General features: G+C 36.9%; 1 protein-coding gene across 3 annotated transcripts in view; it reads right to left on the bottom strand.

Annotated features, from left to right (window-relative positions):
• GALC (galactosylceramidase) overlaps window positions 1-22207 on the bottom strand; it is a 37000-nt gene that overhangs the window by 5704 nt on the left and 9089 nt on the right. The window contains exons 6-15 of one of the 3 annotated variants that reach the window (XM_027785114.2): window positions 22038-22076; window positions 17383-17510; window positions 8375-8530; window positions 6466-6590; window positions 5128-5255; window positions 4567-4656; window positions 3205-3294; window positions 2718-2862; window positions 2044-2224; window positions 475-638 (exon numbers count right to left, since the gene is read on the bottom strand). In XM_027785114.2, the coding sequence (XP_027640915.1) occupies window positions 475-638; window positions 2044-2224; window positions 2718-2862; window positions 3205-3294; window positions 4567-4656; window positions 5128-5255; window positions 6466-6590; window positions 8375-8530; window positions 17383-17510; window positions 22038-22076 (1246 nt within the window). Of the gene's footprint in view, window positions 1-474; window positions 639-2043; window positions 2225-2717; window positions 2863-3204; window positions 3295-4566; window positions 4657-5127; window positions 5256-6465; window positions 6591-8374; window positions 8531-13514; window positions 13646-17382; window positions 17511-22037; window positions 22077-22207 lie in introns of those variants that run through there. The other 2 variants (XM_013298310.3, XM_027785116.2) reach the window with 2 other exon arrangements.

Below are 22207 nucleotides of genomic sequence, written 5' to 3'. Positions count from 1 at the left end.
TTGCTCTCACTCCACTGAGCTAGACCACTAACAATGCATAATTTGTGGAAACAGCAGGCCACTCATCAGCATCACCTGAGCCAGATGTACGTACATTGACTTGCACTTTTCTACAAGACAGCCACTGCATTTCAGACAGAATTTTCTTTTTAGATGTAGTATAAGAATACAGATCAAACCTTTGTGTAATTAATATTGTATCAGAGTATTTATGAAAAGCAAAATAATTTACATTTGCTAGTGTAAAATAGGTTTTGACAGCAGAAAAAAAAATATCCAGAAATCTGAGAAGTGGACAAGCCAGTAGCCTTCAGATGCTCTCTTCATATACAAAATGTGGCCACCATTAGAGCAGAATAGATTAAATTCATAGCGATGAGAAGTGAATTACAAAATCTGAATGTTAGTCATATTTGGAAGACTATCAAAATGACACATCCATATGTCAGCATCCACTGTAGCAGAGCTGCTTACCTAGGTCTCCAGTGACTCTGTAGGTGCCATCTGCAAAAACCCAGAAGAAAACTCCTTTGGTACGTCGAACGTATATCCCACCATTGTCAACTCTTCCTGCAATAAACACGCCCCCATCACGTTGTTTTTCTATGTAGATGTCACAAGTGACTGTCATGTTTACCCTATAAGGCAAGTTCAGCGTTTTAACAAGCAGGGAATTGGTTTTTTTGAGGAGGCAGTAGGTAGAAGAGTATTCCCTATGTAGTACAGCAACTTTTTAAAGGAAAGATTTAGCAATCCAAATTGTGACCTACAGGTGCCAGATGCACAGGATTTGTCTAGACTGGTTGTTTCCCACCTGTGAGTTCATAGATATTTTTTTTTTATGTTTTTTTTTTAGGAAGAGCAATTCTTCCCAGAAACCAACAACAAAATGAAATGTATGGTCAGCAACTTTCAATTCCTAAAAAATAATAAAAAACCAAACCAAAAAACAACACTACAAAGGACTGCTTAACAGAGGGCTACAGAAGAAAACATCAGGTAACTGAAGAACAACCTCCAGTTACATAAAGTGGCATTCCGGCCTTCAGAGCTAAGTGATTCACTCACTCATCCAAGCCAGAAATTAGAAGCATGTTCTGAAAAAGCATTTGGGTGATCAATCATCTAATCAAAGTGAAAAAAAAAATGATAGAACAGGCATTTTAAAGAATATATCAAAAGATTTAAGCTAGACTTCCAAAGACAAGAAAAAAAATTAAGCAACGTTTATTATTACTTACTAGTACTGAACCAATTAGTCAACATGCTCTCTCCCAAATGTTTTTTAGTTTTAAATAAACATTATGCTAAAATATGTTGCTTGATTCCAAATTACCATCATTATATCTCCTAGAAAGATCTTCAGTCCTAACCATACTCTTATCAAACCTGCCAATCTGTTACATTTACCCAGAAATGAAACTGTTTTAAGTAGCAGTTGAACCAGATCCACACAATTCTAGGAACTGCTCAGAAGGTGGCAGTCTGCAACAGCGGTAACTGCATTAACTCCCAGACTATTTCACTGATAAGAGACTGATCAACTTGCTAGCAATCGAGACAACTCAAAACCAAGTGATTCAAACGGAATCAATTTTTTTGTCCCATTTAAAAACACAATGAAACTCAGTGCACACTTGGAATTAGGATTCTGACTCTGTCTTTCCAGTACTCTAACCCAGATCCATTATTCTGAAAAATCAGCTTGAATAAATATGCCCAGCAGGACATTAGGGGAAAAGAAATTTCCAAGACTAATGCAGCAGTAGGCCAGGCTACCAAGAGATGTGGCAGACTCTCCACCCTTGGATGCTTTTAAAACTCATTTAGATAAAGACAAAGGTGATCTCCTAGAGTTGGCAATAGTTCTAAGCAGGGCTCAATGACTTCTCTAAGCCCCTTTAAGTCATAATTTCTACAGAGTCTGAACGGAAAATCCTTCTGTCCAAGAGAAATGAGACTTGAGACAGATAAACTGGTTATAATTCACACTGGTAAGGAGGACATTTCCCCACATGTCACTAGAAAATAGTATTTACATACCACTGAAAATTTCCTATGACGCTGATGGTCTGGTCTGCATCAGAAGCCCAAGTGATGGGTCGCTGAACCACCACCTGGCGGAGTGTGAACACATGATCTCCTGGGTCAGAAGCATTTATGAAGTATTCAAACACACCTGTCTGATCCGCAAAATTTGGGGCTTCACTGAAAGGTGGATTACCTGTTCAGAAAGTAAAATACAAATAACACCAAAACATTAATTTTCTTCTGTGTACTTGTTTTCAGAAATTTCCTCTGAAAATAATCTCCAGAATTTTGACTATCAAAGCACAGTCTCCAAAACTGAAGTTTTGGGAGTTGGAAGGAGGTTTTAGTTTTGCTTTTGTTTTTAAGCAGACCCCAGTAAATTACCTTCTTCTCTACCTTCCTTCTAAAAGCTAGTTCACTATAATTATGAGCTACAGCATTTCCATCAAGAATTTTAAGACTGTTAGTGACCGCCCAGTTAAAACATAGAATTAAATATACCTCACTGCAACTAAGTATACAGATGTAAGTTACAAGAGAAGTAGGTATAAATAAAAATAAAACACATATTCAGACTACTTCATGTCACTTACATTAAAGGACTCAACATAATTGTTATTGCCTTCCTACATTAAGACTACATTTGTGTGTGAATTAAGTTTTTGGATGAGAGAATTCTGACTTACGAATATTGAAATCATCTTTGTAATTTGAAGGAAAGGGATGAGGTGGTGGAGGCTTTGGGCAACCACATTTCTGCCCTGTCTTGAGTGTGGTTAAAGTGTAGACTTCATCCACATTTAGATCTAAAGAAAAACTTCCCTTCCACACCTGGAATTGAAGAAAGCTCAAGCTGCAAAAAATCAAACAACTAAATAACAAAATACCCAATTTCCTGAATTAAAGAAGATCCTCTAAAGTCCTGATTTAAGGCCAAAATCTTGTCATCTTGCCTCAGCATATAGTATCTCTGAGCTACATTGAAAACCCCTTTCCCCCAAACTCTTTATTACCTCCAGGTAAGCTTCTATACAGCTAGTAAAATTGTAGTCAAATGGAGCTAGTAAAATATGCCCTAATTATGTAGTTTAGGCATGAAAGTCCAGGATTTCCAGCAAAGGCGGAAGAAACACCTGAAATTGCTGAGACTATAATTAAAATCAATCAACTTACCTTTACAGGACAGAGTTGCTGGAACAGACTAGTGTTTCCAGATTCAAAACCAAGTCTAGAATGCCACACCTGAAGGGTTTCCACCATATACTATAAAGAAACACAATATTTAAAACAAAAAAAAACCCTCACCTTGAATATTCACCTTAAGATATATCAATCCTCTAAGGGTGTCCATTTTTGTTATTTTAGACTGTTTATCACATTAGAGGCCACCACCCTGTTCAGCTAGCCGTTACATACAGCTTATCCTTCTACAGATTTTATGTCAATAAGCCATTGTCCTAACACGCAGTAATGTTGCTTATAAAGACAGAAAGCATTGCAATCACATATACAATATTTAGCTTCTCAATTACTAACACAGTATCTCTTTACTAGAAGCTCTCTGCCTAGGAGCAACAAGGCTGAAATAACCTCCTGCTAATTTTGCTTTAATGGGACCTTTAGTTTAGTTGCTGATTCTTTGATATCCATTCCTGACCAAAGTACTTTGCTTACAGACCTCCAAACTTCTGCAATACTATGTTATATCAACTACATCAGTTACAGATTTTAATCATATCTAACCCCTATAATTTTTTTAGTTACCCAGATGAACAACAAAGAAAGCAAGCTAGAGTTTGGTTTGGATAAGCAGTTTGATACTTCCTCAAAGGTAGCTGTGTATTACACTGAACTACTTTTCCAAAGCAAACCATTATATTGTCAAAAGTATTGTCCAAACTACCACCTCCAAAATTAAATTAATGCTACCAAAAATCAAATTCCAAATAAGTAAACACTTTCAGCTTCTGAGAAGCAATCATCCAAATCAACTAACAAAGACTCACTCCAGTTTACAATGTCAAAGTAATGTTCACATTTCAGAGGGAAATTCAATTCAGCAAGATTACAAAAAAAAACAAAACTGGGAGATTCTCAGAATATCTCTTCACAGGATGGAAGAACATAACCTACAGGATACAATCAACTGCAGTTACTGCCCTGGCAAGGAGCTGGTACCAACTAGAAAGGTCACAGCCATGCTGGCTGCTCAGACTATGTCAGCATGTCACAGCACCCAGCCTTGGAATAAATCCTAAAAAAAAAAATCCAATCCGACTGCATTTCTGTTCTTGGGAATTTCTTCTTTGATGTATAGATGATTAGACTGGGATGTAGTAATTCTACAAATTCAGTTATGGCATCACGTCTCATGCTAAAAGCAGAACTAGAATGCTTCAAACTGCCAGATGTATAACAGCCTCTAGTATTGGAGGTAAAGAATTCCAGTTTCCTCCTAACTTGTGACGTTGTTTTGCAGGTATTTGATTAAACTAATTTTACCAGAATAATCAAAGGTATTCAAGATCTACTTACAAATGACCCTTTGAGGTAGAAAGTTGCTCTCTGAGGTTTCACATCAAAATGAGGCAGCGGAGGCCTGATACACTGAGAGTGATTATGAGTCTGAAGAAAAAAAGTAAATGTAACAGAAGGAATATACATACGTTACTGGAATGCATCACATGGCAATGTTCATGAAAAACATACAGCATAAACTGAAAATAAAAAAGCAACATAGGATCAATTTGCAACTATTTATTTCACTTCTATCTACTAACTGCAATTATACTAGCTTAAAAAATTTATTTTGAATACTGTTTAATAAAGCATATGATTTAATTTCCTCCAAGAGTGTGTCAACAAATTCAAGGTAATTTGTGATCTAAAGATGACACATGCGTTGGTCTCCAGGAAGATTCAACTAGCTATTTAAAGTTTAGCTAGAAAAAAGGACCTCTAGTAGTCTCACTAACAAATCTACAAGCATCACAGAACATATTCACAGGTGTTAAACTACATAAACCAAGTCAGGTTCTTCATAACAAAACATTTCCTTTATCTTTCCTAGTTCACTGGAAATGTAGATGCACATACCATAGTTTCAACAATGATGGTAAGGTTTCCTAGGCCATCTGTTAAAGCTACAAAACTGCCACCTCCTTCTAAGTGCCCATCCACTTGCAAGTATGACCAGCCTGGCTGAGTAAACTGCGTTGTGTGTGCTGAGACAAAACAGAAAAAAAAAAAGAGGAAAAAAAAATATCAGAAGAAAATAATTGTCCTCATGAAAAATACCACCATTTGTAGTCTGAATTAAATTTCTCTCTCATGCATGTTTACACAACAAAAACTTGATTTTGGGAACAAAGTAATGGAACTTCCAAAATAAATTCTACCTATACAAGAAGAAAGATTACAGAATTATACTATGGCACAATTAAGAACATCAGCTCTGTGGCAGACAAAACAGTTAAAATTATAACGATTATTTAGACAGGAAGAAAAAGCTGTTATGCTACTATATAAGTCAATCATTACATGCAATATGAACATTCATCACAGTTTAGATTTTCCCAGACCTTTTTTTTTTTTCTTTTTTCTTAAATAAACAGTTGAGCCAGAGTAAGTATATATGGGTATCTCCACGAGGAATAACAAAATAAGTAGGGTTTTCAGCATATGAGAGAGTATGAAAGAAGAAAAAGAAATGGATCATGAAAGCCCTGAGCAACGTGGAAGCAGGAACAACTGCTCAGTTATTCAGAATGGTTCATATGACAGTATGGCCTTCAGGGATTTTTAATGCTTTTACATGTACAGCTAACTAGCAGAAGAATAAAAACGAAGGCATTTGCCTTGTTCCTCCTCCATGACATTGCATATGCTACCTGCTCTACTGAACTGTGGCAAAGTCAGTAAAATATTACAGAAGGACTACAGAGCGGCCAGTGAAACCACATGTCCATAGACACTATGTGAGCATGCTCCGCTTTCCCCAAGCGCAAAGAAATTCTGACTTACATAGGCCAAGCAACTCAAGCAGGACAAGAACACAGAGGTTCTTTGTTCCATTTTCTCAAATTGAGAGGCATCAAATGTCTACTTAAGGATTTAAAAAAAGAAGAGGGAAAGGAACAAGGAAAGCACACTAACCTTCACGGGTACCGCATGTCAAAATATTTTAATAGTAACAACTATAAAAGACAGTAGCTTATTCATTTCTGCTGTATCTAATGACCAAGTATTAAGATTTCGCTTGCTACTAGATCTTTCCAATTTCTATTACAAGGAGCATTTTCCCCCCTCTTTCTTTAAAGCATTCACAAAATTTTCCACAAATCTACTTGAATAAAACCACTAAATAAAGGACTCAAAATACAGTTACGCCCTGTGCTTGATCACCAAACTTTCTTTTAACTGCAAACTTTTTACCTGTAATCCAAATAGGAGCTTCTACTTTGTAGTGGCCACTCCATGGCTCTTGCGCTGTCATTAATCCACATCGACCAAAGGGCAACTCTTCATAATAACTAGCCACCAAGTTCCATGCGATGGTTCTGGAAGAAAAACAGGTCTATTTGTTCCATTCATATGGGTGGGATTAGATTAATTTAGTACAAGAATTTATTCCTCTTTTTTTTCTTTCAGCATACAATGAAAGGAAGTTTAAGGAAAAAAAAAAATCTTCCCCACTAAAGGAAAAAAAACACAGGAGAGGAAAATAAAACAAATTAACCTCCAATGTTGAGAGAACTCTTAAGAAACTGATGAGACATTCTCCAGCTATATCACCATAAAAAGTCACACATGAAAGGAAATGTGTTCTGAGGGCAATCACCTCGTTTGATGGAGTTTTTTCCCTGTATTGAAGGGGAAAAAATTAAGTTATCAAGATTTACAGCTTTCTGATGGGATGCTGTTTGAGAGGCGGTTTGGTTGGTTGGTTGGTTGGTATGGGCAGTAGGTTTATTTGGGGAAAGGGTTTGGGGAAGCAGTTATGCACCACTAAAAAAAAAAATATCCTTCCTTTATCCTTGTAAATAATGAACAGAAAACCACCCATCCTCCAGGAGTTACTGTTATTTCAAGAAGTTGTCAGGATACTGACAAGGTTCATTACTTCAGAACTTTTGATTTGGTCCTCAATGAAAATGTTTCACTAGGACTTTAAACTTAAGACCTGTGTGCCATAAGTATGCAAATACAGCTTAATAAGGCAGTTATGTAGAAAGCAAAAGCTGGCAGGCTGTTCCGCTATTGCATATAAATGAGAAAAAGGCCTCATTACAAAGCCATTGCCATAGATCTATCACACTATACATGCATTTCAGAAAAGATAAAGAAATCCTACAAAAAAGGTGCCCAAAAAAATAAACAGCTCTTGGGTTATAAACTCAGCTTGCTCACATTAAAATTGTTCTGCAGACGTTCAAACTTAGAAAAGGAATGTAGGGAACTCACGTTCAAAGGAAACAAGCTTAGCAGAAAGGTATCCTGCCTTTCATCAGGAAGACTCTGTTCTCAATATAAAAGCCAAGGTAACTTCAATATTGAATACATGGACTTGAAAGTATTTGACAAGAATTTCTAAATATGATACATAGGTCTGTCTGTCAGGTTGTTAAACAAATGGGGCATATATAATTACAAAGGCCTTGTAAAAAAGAAAAATGATGGGAAAAGAAAGACCCTGAAGTAAGATATTAAAGCATATGAGGATCAAGAGGCAACCAGAATGGCCAAGTATCCGTGTAGGAAATACTAATCTGTCAAAAAATTTCAGCTTGCAGAGATGGAGACAGAAAATTTATAGAACAGCTTTCTTCCAGATCTCAGTTTGGAAAGAACATCTACAATAGACAGTAAACATATCAAAAGACCACAATATGTTTTAGAATGCACTCTGAGAAAGAAGTTGTATGGAAAAACTAGATAATTACATACATACCTACTACTGAAGACTAACCACCTGATTAAGACCTTAAGAAAAATACAGATAAATCAGCTTTATTGTTATTTTCCTCCAATGTTTTTCATGTTGTTAGTTCTTCTTAAGAACATGCCCTTTTTAACAAATATCAGAGTCTCAAAGGCATCTGAATTCAGCTGCATAAGCCACTGGATACTGTGGAACAGTAATTCAAGAATACACTAAAACTTGTGGGACTTCCACCCCAGAAAAAACTAAGGACAATAGACTTCATAACCTATTATATTTGAATTCAGAGTGACAGTGGTTTCAGTTTATTTACTACCTTACCATAGCAGATGGATGTGTCATATAGTACATATGTAAGAACTGTTTTAAAGAAGCTGTGAAAGCAAGCAACACAACACTTACGAGGTCATGTTTCCATTCACGTAGTTTTGGTTCAGGATCCGAGCCCAGCAGCCTGCACCTCCTTCATCATTGAAAGTACTGTAATCTTCTGAAGACCACAGTTTCTTCTTAGTTAATATGGCGTTTGGCACTGTTTTTGTTCCAGGATAGTGAGCCCTACACAATATTATGAAAAGAAAGAGCACTTACCACAGAACGAAAAATCAAAGCCTGAAAAGTACATACAGCAGAAATTATTCACCTCCCCCAAATTGAAAATGAAAAACAAGCTTTCTTTTGAATAGTACTAATAGAATAGAAGAAAATGGGAAGACAGAGCACTATAAATCCTGTAGCTTATTGTATTTGCATCAGTAGAAGATTATTTCTTCTGTTACATGCCAAGCATATAAGCAAACCTAGCTTTAAATACAGCATGGAATTCTGCAGCTTGCTAAAGCAAAACTTCATCCTGAAACTGAGCTTAAAGATTTTCATAAATGTGCGAAATAAATGTACTATCTTAAAAAAAAACAAACTTAAATAATTATAAAATCAACAGTAATATACAGTACTAGAAATTATTCTAAGAACTTAACTGCATGACTGTCTTGGGACCTAAACATGAACCTGGCTAATTCTGCACACCTTTTTAATAAACTCAGATTTCAAAAAGGCACGCTAGCTGGACTATAAAAGTTACAGAGGTGTAAAATGAAAATAGTTGAAACATACAATGAAAGCTAATTTTCTTTCCAAGATCTTCCTCAATATGATGATATGCTTTCTCCCAAATAAAGACAACTGATTACACTCAATCGCAACACTGATTCACTGTACCAGATTAGTCTAACTGAAAACAAAACTTTTCAAATCAAGAGTAGAAAACAGGGCCATGATTTTCCCCTCACTTAGCACACTCATTGAACAAACCAAATACATAGACTAAAATGAAACGGTCAGCACTGGGCAGGAAGACATCAATATTTCCTTTACTATCAGCCTGAAACTTGACCAGCTGATACATTTGTGACAAGGATACAAGAAATACCCGTTTTTCTAGGCTGACTGTTGGGGTGGGTTTTTTTTCTCATTATTTTCCCCATACTGGACAACGGGTCATGTGCTGTAGTCATTCATATGATAGCTTCACTACTGATAATGTAACAGAGAGCAGAGATTTTAGCTGCATTCTTCTCTACCACACAGGTTACTGTGTATTTCCCCTCTGGCTTGGAAACACCAATACCAAGCAGAGGTTTTTGTAACAGCATAAAGCATGTAGCTTACAAAGAAGGAATAATTTGTCTCTCTACACTCCATATCCTGAAGAGCTCTTTCTTAAATATTAGGAGTCAACATTCCTGCCAAATACAAACCGCACTTTACAACAAGGGGGGTTGGGGGGTGGGCAGGAGGGAAGCAGGGAGATGCTATAGAGAGCTTTATGTTAAGATTACACAGTAATAAGATCTAAAGAGCTCTGATTTCCTGCACCAAGACAGAGGGCTGCCTTTATCAGCATTAGAGGAAAGAGAAATAATTCAGTGCAAAGACACTAAAGCTGTAGAAATAAATTGTAAAAATTTATATTGGAAAATAGGGATGACAAACAGGATTAAAGTTACAGGGAGAACAATCGGGTTCTAAAGGAAGAGAACCTTTACCAGCAGCTTTGCTCCACTTAAAGCCCACACACTTAATTCTCATTTTTTCCCACTAATAAGCAATCAGGTAAAGCAGTCTCACTGCCAGTTGAGAAATGAATCATTTTGCTCTTCGATGCAATTTCAATTACTGTTACTGAACACAATTTACACTGCCTTTGCTTTTCACTTATATTGCTGTTAACCAAGGGGTTCTGCTTTACTTTCTTAGTGCAATTACCCTCAGGAAGTAATTGGTCCACTCAAGGACCACTACCATTTGGAGAGACTCAAGTATCCTGGTCAAAATTTCAGGAAAAAACAGACTCCTAAACACCTTTCCTTCTTGCATAAACTCTACTCCAGTTTTCAGGCAGCATCATTCTTGGAGAATTCAGCAGAAGCAGTGGGATTTTGGATTCTCTGCTCAAAAAGCAGAGACTGGCACACTATAACAGAAGACCATTGCAAAGAGAGAGGAAAGTGATGTATATTGCAAAAGGGGGAAAAGGAATGGATCTTGGTGGAAAAAAGGTAATGAAAGGAATAGTGGGAACAGAATTACAATAGAAGTGACACAGAAGTTTAAACCTCTTATCACTGCAAGGGAATTTACCAACACCTATTTACTATCACTGCTGTAGTGATAGTAATTCTGCAAATCACTGTCATTTACTGAAAAAGCATTTTCATTGTTCCCTCTTCCTTTCAATCTCTCTGGAACCAGCAGATGCTTGATTCATCATCAGGGCCTCTATCTGTTAAGAGTGGTAAGAAAGTATTTTTGCAATATTAACTATCACAAGATTACGTGTGCTTTACACAGTAGATGATGAAGCAATATAACTTCAATGGGGAAAAAAAATTCATAGTTGCCTGTGTAGGGCAACTGAACTAAATCAGATGTTAAGAAAGTGGCATTAAATTAGAAAAGCTTTTCTACTTATGGATTGCAAATGTTGTTTCACACAGTTGCCCACAGTGACTTCAAGTCAGTTAACTAACTGTGTTATTTTTTGTTTTCCATATAGCAATGGCCCAAAGGGGTAGAAGGGGAAAATCAGGATAGAAATAGCAAGGTTTTCCACAACTTCTCTCTCATGCATCAGTACAAGGCAGCAGCAACTAAATAAATCTTTAAAAGAGATCATCCTGTACTATACCATCACTCCAATGAAGCTTTGCAGGAAAGCACTACTTGTGAAACTCTCAAAATATAGTTCTCAAAAATACCTCTAGAAAACAGAAATCACCAGCTAAACAACCCTGTCTTTCCTACTTCTCATTCTGTATTGGCACACAGGCCCGAGAGGGACTTGGGACAGTTTAAATTCCCACTAGTACAGGCACCACATCACGATTCCATCATGTGGTAATGTCACAACTTCATCTTGTTTTTCTTAGGTTGTTAACTTGGGCATAATTAGGTCTAAAAAAATTCTTTAAAAGTCTTGGTTTTCTGCAACACTTTCAGCCAGCCAGATGTGCGTTTAGAATAGATCTGATTAAGATGCTTCTAACCAAGAAGACTGGGCTGCCACCTAATGGCATACTAAATTTATATTAGGTGAAAATTGAAGTTGTTACACTTAATCCCACTGACTCTTTCTAAAGACTTGCTGTTTTCTTTCAATTAACAGCAGGGGGGGCACGGAGGATAAGGATTTTCAACACAGAATTGCTTGGTCTCTAACCCTACAGCATGCAAAAATCTAACTGGTTTAACTGTGTTACAAACAAGTAGCACATCTAAAGTATCCCTATGAGTGGCCATGGAATTTGCAAGCCCATCCTTGAAAAACACTGTTTTCAAGAGCTACAATATAATTTAAATGCGTTCAAAGTAAGAGTAATACTTGTTTATAATTAATCATATTTAATTTCACTACTAAAATTGATGCAATAGTAATAGCTCTGAAAAGTTTGTTTGGAAATACACATTATAAAGAAAGAGCTTTGGTGACCTGGGTCATTCCTACGCGGGTGAACTTCCATTAATAGTTTTACAGTGCATCTTCAGGGTTCCCTCTAATTTCTAGCCATTACAATATCTTTCAGATGAAGCCTGGATGCATATAGTGCAAAATAAAACAAAAGCAGCAGCTTTAACTAATCTGCCATCTAGCTCCTCTGATGAGAAATGTCACAGATCAAAAAGTACATTACCAAGTCCAAAATTGATTTAATGTACATTTATGTAAAAGTATGGCTATCTGAAATACTTTTTATGGTTTCAAATAAAAAAGAAAGCCAACAATTCTTTTTTTAAAATACCATGATGAGATGTGCACCACTAAACGTCCAGTAGCCAACTGATTATTCATTACACAAGAGAGTATTTCATCTCCCTATTAAGATTGAATCAGATTAGGGACGTAAAACTTACACTTGCAAAAAGTTAAGCAACTACAGCTTACTGAGATTGTGTAAAAACAGCTGAACTTCAGGACTCTGGGTGCATATTTGTAGCTGCCAAAAAACAGAAAGGAAGCACAGTCCCTGGTCCCTGCGTTGGGATGATGGTAATCACAGTGGATTTGTGTCTGGTCAGTGAGTTCCCAGTTGTGTTCACTTGTTGATCCACACATGATCCAAGGCTCCACTTGCAAAAAACTGTCAGGATACTTTTTGTTGTTCAGAACAGGAGGAGGAATTGATTGGGGGGGGTGGGGGGCGGGGGGTGGAGAACTAACTGCCTATCCGTATGTGGAGGGAAAGCTTTCATTTCTACATCTCCTGTGGGTCAGATCTATAAAAATGAATGAACAAGACTCAAGTTGAAGCGAGGAACACCCACATTTGAAGCACGTGATTGGGTCAGGCAAGTTTATGGAACCTAATAATTAAAATTTAGAGCTACTGTAAAAAGAAAGGTAATGAGCAAGTCATTACACATTACACATACACACAATTCCATTCAGCAAAGTCAGTAATCAATCCCAAATTTAGACTACTGCTTTTGCAAAATATCAGCATCATATGATGAAACCCAGAACTAGAAACACAAGTCAGCTGGCTGCATGCTTTCCAAACACAACCTTCTCATCAAAACAAAATGGGAACTAATAATCAAGACATTATTTTAACTAAAAAAAGAATCACAGCCCAAATTCATTACTGGATCACACCCATTTCTGTAAGAGACTAGCAGAAGTCAGTAATACAAGGCTGTATACAAAGCTGTAAAGGTAAAGCACTTTTTGCATACCAACTACTGAACCAAAACAACCCTCAGAATAAACAGGGTTGTCCAAAAAACCTTCAATCCACCCAAAGTGCAACCACAGCCAACAGGAATCTTCTCCATTATAATTGAATCGTGAGTATTCTATCAAGGGTTCAAGTTGTCACCCGTGTGATTTGATGGTGTTAGTAAAAAAAAAAATATTATAGTATCAATCCCTTCATTGCAAGTCAGAGTACAGAGGTAAAGTTTTGGCTGTGTTATAGACAAGCAAGATGAAGTCAAACTATGAACAGACTACCAAGAAAGAAAAACAGAGAGAACCCCCTACCCAATCACATCGACCACTCCGTGGAGCTCAGAGTCAAGCAGCAAGACAAAGGAAATGGGCTCCCACAGTCTATCGCTGGCTATGATCCTCACCTGCTGCAGACCATGCTTATCCAATGTGTATCTCAACAGCTTTGGGAGGGAAAAAAAAGAGCAAAGAAGAGAGAGAAGGGACAAATAAAAAAATGTTTTTCAGATTGTCTAAAATTTATATTGGGAAAGGCAGCATCTTCTTCAGCACTATTTGAGCATATTTCAAAAACAAATCATATTCCAATTCTTGTTTTTACAACTGTTACACCAAAAAAACCAGAATAGGTTGTGAAGAACAAAAGTGCCTTCAAAAGAGGACACCTTCTTCCTCTATCATGCCAAACCTCAAAATACATCACAAAAGGAAAAATTAAAAATGTCTGGTTCTTATTTTCTTACTTAAAACTGCAGATAAAGGCAAAGTATATCACATTTCATGCAAGATACTCTATTTACAGATCAGCCACTTAGATGTTACAGTGTTAAGGTTACGGCTACAAGGATCACATCCAAGGCAAGGACAACTGAAGTATAACTTAGAAACCTTGTGAAAGTACAGTAAACATTTAATTAAGGAGTTGATTCCCCTTATTCTCTCTGATAATCAACTATTTCAGTTTAACAGTGAAGCAAAACAAATGAGATCAGCTCTTTCTAAACACAGCCAACACAAGAAGCAAGAAAAAACTCAGACACATACACACCTTATTATTCAACTGCACTTTATTTCAAATTTTAAAATTGCAACCACTGTACTTTTCCCTAGGGACATTTTAAGGCCTTGAAAGTCAATGCAACAAATTTAAAGCGTCACGTAAGACTGAGTCTAATGATGTATTTTCTTGAAGTCCACAGGTGCCCTAAACAGTGTTTGCTGTACTTGCAAATTCAGATAACATCAAGTGCCTAACTATCTTTAAATCATTCTGTCTATTTCTACCATACATAATCTTCCCTAACAGGGAACACGATCTGCAGGAAACAGTGCTGCAAGATATCTTATTTACATACACACAGGTCAGTATCTGAACTTGCTGATGTGCAGTTTGACAGTAGCCTGAAACATGAAAATTTTTTGCCTTCAAGTCCTAAGAAATTTGTCTGAACACTATGTTAGTATTACTGCTGCACTGTATTTTCCTGTTACATCTTGCATTAGAATAGATATGCAGACTTAGCATACATACAAAGGCTAAAGCATTTAGCGGTTAGGGGAAGTTCCTGATGATTACAGAGAAGCAGTTTTAATGACAGTCTTCAAGAATGATGATCTAAGAAACTACAGGCCCAACAATCTAGCCTCAGTCCCCAGGGAGGTTACAGAGCAACTCTTCCTGGCAGTCATTTCCAAGCACAAGAAGGATAGGAGGATGCTTGGGAATGGCAGCATGGATTTACCAAGGGCCAGTCATGCCTGACAAACAACTGCTTTCTACGGCAAGATGACTACTTGTGCAGGCAAGGTGAAATCAGTAGATATATCTTGATTTTAGTAAAGTCTCCCACCAAGGTGGACAGAAAAGTCCAAGCAGGGTGCAAGACTGCAAGCGATGTCCCCGTAAGATGGTATCAGGTCCAGTACTCAGAAAGTTCACATTTTGCTTTGCTTGCACACACAGCTTTTGTTTTCCCTGTTAAGCTGTCTTTACCTCAACTTGTGAGTTTTTTCACTTTTACCCTTCTGACTCTCCCTCTCCCACCCCACAGAGGGGAGTGAACAAGTGGCTGTGCAGCCTCCTGTTAAGATAGTCCTCTATCTTTCAAGTCTCAAGCCAGACAATCAAGCTAGATGACAGCAAAAGTACAAGGGAGAAAACGGACATAGAAACCTTAAATCTACCTTATATATGCTTCAAATTGCAAACGGTATTTTAGGCAGGGACAAAGCATCATGGGGAGCCATGGTATCAAGGTAAAATTTACCTGATGTGAGAAAGGAAAGAAAGGAAAATTAAAGGAAACACAATGAAAAGTCAGTTACTTTTTGTGGCTGGATGCCAAAGTAATCACCTCAATTGTCTTGATAATTTCCAAATAAAACAATGTAAATTTCATTCCAGGTTCCAATTCCAAAATAGAAGAACTAAGAAAAAGCCACAGAGAGGGTTATACTTGAAAAAAGATTATAGAATAATGTACAGGAAAGGGTTTCTGAGAATAGAATTTAAGACTGTTTAGGAAAAGATATCTGTCTAGCAGATTTTGCAAACAACTAGACACTGTTATCTAAGAGACATATGGATACAGTGTACTTTCAGCAGCTTTCTGAACCTGAGCATTTGAAGAACAGACACCTAAATGCTATTACTTTCTTCTAGGTCAGCAAGAACTCTCATAGTTGGTGCCTTAAAGTCAGCATTGGCTGAGAAACACGATGTTCTCATTTTGTACTAACCTTAATTTCTGATAGATAACAACACTACTGAACAGAAAATATTCTCATAACTCTTCGGGTTTTTTTGTGATCAGCAGGAGTGGGGAAATTGGGGAAAAATCTGTATGACATTCAGGAAAAACCTCTGACAAAAAGAACTTTCATCTTAAAGAACAAAGAAAACACGTTTATGATCCTGAAGGCTATAAACAAAAAAAGGTACTCCTAACCTTGATTCTGTCAAGCTCTTCAACAAGTAAGAACCATACATACTCAGTGCACTCATTCTGCAAGTTCCATTGGCATGGAAATCATAATTAAAACATTTCTTAATGCACTATAACTTGCTGAGGTGCAAGTCTTGCCTAATCTAAGTTTTTAAACCAAATGAGTTAGCCAATGCTGGCATTGTAGTTGGTATTACTCAGGCAGTCACTTCCAGGCGATCAGTGTTTACAAGCTCACCACATATGAAAGCAGTTTCTTTATAAAATCCCTGCTTAACTGACTTGCTATAACCTTTGGACCATGCATTAGTTCAAACAATTATGAGCATACCACACCCCCTTACATATAAATGAGGATAAATGGTACACTAGTGACTACAAGTATGTTCTTACCACAGTAGCATTAACAACAGAGGTAAAAAAAGTTAACAAATATAGCACAAGTGAACAATTTATACATGTATAGGCCATTTCCAGTGGGAACATGCTTTAAGTTTTAAAAACCTATTTATAGTTTTGAGAAATCAGAGACTAACAAGAAAGCAAGAGCAGCATAGTAAGTATCAAGCCACTTGACAGAAGCAAGGTAGTAAGAAAAGTGTGAACAGTGGGCGTTCCTAGCTGCTAAAATTGATACACATTGCATTAGTTTACAAACAAACCTTGGATGCATGTCTTTACTTCTATTTTACTGTCTGTGTGTGTTCTTCTAATACTATCTGTTATCAGGCATAAGCAACAAACAAACTCCTAGCTTTAGGACATGACCAGAAAAATCTCAGGCAAAGGACATGTAACAGCGAATGCTGCAAGCATGGAAAGTCCCAGGGTGATAAGTTCCAGTGTGAAAGTTCAAGTTCACCTGAAATTAAAACTAACTGCAGACCAAAGAATTTAGTCCTAAGGTTTTTCTGACTGAAGATGCACATGCAGATTAGCTAGAAGTCTCCCATCATTCACTACTGCCCAGATAAGAAGCCTAAGACATAGCTCCTGAACACCTGAAAGAAATGATGGAAGAGCAGTAAGGTTACCTAACACGTGTACTGAACTGAAAGAAGAGAGGAAGACGGGGAAGAGCGATCAGTCACCACTGTACATGATGATGAAAGAGCTGGGAATGGCTAGGAAGTATGAAATAAGAACATAAGACTTCTCAAAATGGAGATGAAGACTTACTTACAGAAATAAAGCAATAAGCAATATTTAAAACTCCTCCCTTCTCCCACACTTACCCGACTACCTCAACAGCATCATTAAGATAGGGATCAACTATCATCTCCTTTGAAACGTTCCAATCTCCATCCGCAGCGATGATGCCAATGTTCCTTAGACCCAGTCTGTCCAAAGATTGTCGAAGTACCTTAGTAACAGATAACATCACTTAAAGTACAGCTTTCGTCAACTAGGCAACATGAAAACTTTAAGACTGAAAACATTTCAGAACTGTAGGGGGAATCATTGGAAGCATTTTTCTTCAGACCAAGACGGGTAAGAGAAGCTCTCACTTCTCAAAAGAAGAGCCATAATGACAACTAAGACAAAGTTAATGATAGGTATTTTTAATACTGAAGGTTTATCTATGGCATTCAGATAGCCATTACACAAAAATGGGCTTCTCATCATTTGGATTACTTTTGACACCCCATGTCCATATGCGTACTCCTCTCAAACACTCTCAACATACTGACTCCATCAAGCACATGCATGTAATACACTACATATGACGAATGGATTTATCATAGTCAGTCATGCTAAGTTGATCTAAAAATGATGACTGAATGGAAAGTGGAAGTGGACATACCTCCACAAGTGATCAGAGGTGAAAGTTAACCTGATCCCTCAAAAAGTATATTGAGAAAACAGGGACTGAAGTTTTAAAATAGAGAAGACCTTGTAACCATGCAGTTCTCCACAAGAACAGAAATGCCTGCCAAACATCTGTAGGCAAAGAACACCTCTGCATTCTTTTCACAGGCTGTTTTACAGAACAAAAAAAATCCTTGATGTTGTAGGTGTCTAATATTTAACTTTACACACTACTTGGCTCTCATATGTCTAATTTTTAGGAACATAATGCATAAAACTGGAATTGTCATATTTACAACAAAACTGAGGGCAGTCAACTCAGAAAAGAATTCCTATTCTGTCTTTCCAGCTTCTCCTTACTGTTTCACTGTCAAAGATGATCAACCGCTCACATCTACCCAGGCAAAATATAGCCAGCTCTAACAGTTAAGAATGAACCAGGTTTATAGAGGGCTGGTATTATACAAGAATGTTTTATTTGAACACTGAATAACAATAAAAAAAATAATAAAGCATTTCCAGCAGCTTCCACATACAGTTGCTCTGAGAAAGGACATCAGTCCACAGTCCAAAATCCTTTTTTCAATCTTGGATATAAAGGAATTATGTACTATGTGCTGTATGTATGCATGCACGAGAAAGATTTTTCCAACCCTTTGAAGACCAGTAGGCATGAATCCTTAAACAAGTGCTTCTAACAGCCCTCCAGCAAACTGAAGAATAGTAAGCATTTCTCTTCTGATGTGTAGTCAAATAAGGATACAAAGTAAAGTCCAAATGTTGGTGATAACAAAAGCCTAGACCTAAAGGACATAAAGCTTATTAGGAAGATTAAGAAGAAAAGTAGTAATGAAGTTCTGTTCAGCTACTTGAAACCTTTGAAGCACAAAGTTTACCAGAAGAAAAATTCATGATGGTAGAAATACTTGCAGGTAGGTCCTTGCAATTTAAAGCTTTCTAGCTATCTATAATTTGGGAAAATAGCTTAACCATAGAGACAGTTCAGAAGAACAAAATTACTAGAAAGGTTACAGAATTTCCATGTTGTTAGATGAGTACCAAGGACACAGAATAGACTCAAAATGCACTCCATAGTAACATATGCAGAATGGTTCCCCCATACTCAGCATTCATATTTATACACCAATACTCATTAAATTTTAATGTTACTTTAAGACGACAGTATTTTAAAATATAATTGGAAGAACAGGATCTTCTTGAATAAGAATTCCTAAGCAACAGAGCCAACATTTCTGTTTTCATTTTTCTACTTATAACTAGTGCCTTTGGGGATGAAGTAACTAAAATTATGTCACGACTAAAATCTATGTCATCTATATGTCAGACATCACACAAAATGTTTGGTGTGCAACAGCACACTTCAGCATAGAGACCTTTTTCGAAAGGCAGACTGCAAATAGAACTATCGTGCCAGTAGAGAATAGATGCAATGTGACACTGCAAAGTGTAAGAGAATGAATGGTAAAACAGGTATTAAATAAAAAGCCCTATATGAACTAACATACAGTGGAGGGAAGGCTGACACTTTTCAGCAAATATCTGGGTGAATTTACGACCAAATTTTAAACTAAACATTTAGCTCTAGAAGCCAAAAGCTTAGTCTCACTTCAACAGCAGTTAAAACCCTCACAAACAGAATGCCACATACTCAACAGTTCGTTCTCCACATTCATTCTCCCCACATTAGGAAGCCAAGACAGCCGAGAAAGCCTCCTTGTGACATGACATAGGACTGAGCAAAGTAAAACATTTTTATTTCCTACAAGACATACAGAAAGCCAGAAAACCAGTCTTAAAAAAAGCCAATAAGTGATATAGGGAAAAAAATGAGCATTTTATTTACAGTAATACCTGCCTTCTCTCCCTGATGATTCTTTTTACAAACAATTCAGTCTCAGATGTTCCAAGCAACATAACATCTAGTCAGTGAAAAAATAAAATTTGCAGCTCAAAAAAACCAAAAAAGATTTCTCACTATTTATCTTCTATCTCACTTGCATTGTTTTATTCCAGCCTGCAAACAAGCACTTCAGTTCTGTTTGGTCTTGCTTTCATGACACACACTGTACAACTAGAGATTTCTACTTGGAAGTCCACACACACACCCCTTTCTCACTCCTCCCCTACCAGCAAACCTTGCCTATGGTTAGGATTATCCTTTGGAAGACTACCAGTATCCTTACTAGAATGATTTCTCCATTCGCCTATACCCAATTAGCAAAATGCTTTTCTGTTTTTAAAAAGAAAAATCTGGAACCCTCTTTGCCTGAGGCCAAATGTAACAGAAATTTTCAAGATCCTGAGGTGTTTTTTGGAATGAAGACAGTACCCTATAAACTCATTTCCTAGCTTTAAAAAAAGTTAGGCTATGGTTTGTGCTGAACACACATTGGGATGGGATATTTTAAGAGGAAACTAAGCACACCCACTGAACAAGTTTAGACAGATTTCAGTAGCTTCAATAGCAAAACCTGAAGCATCTAAACACCCACCAGTTTTGTTACTTAACGTGCCCAAAGAAATAAGACACTCTGACACAGATGCAAAGACATCTTGCTGTTTCACCCTTCAGTGTATTTTTATTTTCTCTGGAATGGATTTTGTAAGTCACTCAAACTCTAGTGCCAAACTTGTGTCCAAAAGGAACTAGTGGCTTAGCAGCCTACAACAGTGAGATTCTAGAAAATACCTTTAATGAAATTACCTGTGGAGTGAAGTATACGTAACAGAATTTGCTCTAAGATGCAATAAGACTTGGAAACTAAGTTACTGTGGTGGCAGGGGACCCAGTAAATAAGTTTAAAATACATGGTTGATTAACATATTTGTTAACAAAAAAACCCATAAAGCTGTATATAGGGTATTCTTTTTTCTTTGTACAAGGTATATGACCAGCACAGAGCTTTCTGCCAGTGCTTCCTGCTCTCCCTCAATCAAAGCTGTGCACAAATCACAGGAAACAGCTGTAAGGGTATTCATCTAATTCTATATTCTAGGAAATATAATTTTTAAAAGAAATTCTTTATAGGAGAGCTTTCTCAGTTTTCAGGAGTAGGAAGAATTTTATATATGCCAGCCTCATGAAAGATACTTACTTTTTTTTCCTCTTACTGCAACGTCAAGTTTAACGGTTGTATGCCATTCCCTGTACTAAAAGTAACCATTGAACAAAATAACTGCAGAAGTTACCAAGGACAAATGATGTGACTAACCTCTTCCAATGCACATAAACTGTAAGAACTGAAACTTTTCTAATAGCCACTAATCGACTAATTTTAAGCAGACGGGATCCAATCCCTGCTGAGTTCTAAAAGAACAAAAAAATCAGCAGTTTTTCTATGCACTCAATTTAACTCTTATTTGCTTTTAAGAAGTGTCAATGCTATTGCTTCTTAGCCTCAAAGCAGCAACAAGGAAATTAACAAAGCAGAAGCTCGTACTTAAGATTCCACTTCAGCATAACATAACAAAAAAGGTTTTCAAAAAAGGGCGTGAGGCAGCAGGAGCAGGCAGCTGTGAGATATTAGAAGTATCTCAAGGTTGCTTATGTGAAACACTGTATTCCTCCAACTCTTTTAGAACAGGAGGTACCAAATGTTGCACTGCTACAAACACAGAGCCTTTCTTATGTTTTCCATAAAATCAGAAACTCTAGTTTTATAGCAATAATTTAAGGGTATTATATCCACTGGAACACTGTACAGAGTTTTAAGTAATTACAGATCTCAGACTTATAACTATATCCAAGCCAGTATAAAGATGATTAATTTATACAGTTTCAGTAGCATCAACTGGAGTTTCCATTAAAATTTAGAGGTCCTAAACGCTTAGCATACAGTGACACACTTAAACTTCAAAATAACAGTCTCTGACACACAAAAAAAAAAGATCTAGAGATCTGACCTTGTGGGCATTCCATGCCTGCAACTACAAGAAATGGAGTTCAGTAAGTGAAGTAGCTGCAGGATTAAGGTCCCTTTTCTAGGGAGATTCCGAAAAGCTAATTGTTTACATATGGTAACAAACATTTCACTTTAGATAAACAGGAAAAAATACATACCTTAATGTATTTGCTACTAAATGCCCTTTCATTCCATATCTATAAAGGAAAAATAAAAAGCCATTTAGAAAAATCAGCATATGTCAATGCATAATGAAAGATTTTATTTATGTATATGGAAGATTATACAATTCATTAATTAACTTCATGGTTTCAGTTTGCTAGAGGAA

This window comes from Falco peregrinus, chromosome 1 (genome assembly GCF_023634155.1).
Source record: "Falco peregrinus isolate bFalPer1 chromosome 1, bFalPer1.pri, whole genome shotgun sequence".
Taxonomy (NCBI): domain Eukaryota; kingdom Metazoa; phylum Chordata; class Aves; order Falconiformes; family Falconidae; genus Falco; species Falco peregrinus.
The sequence above is the reverse complement of the archived record's forward strand: the minus strand, read 5'-3'. Positions and strand labels throughout refer to the sequence as shown.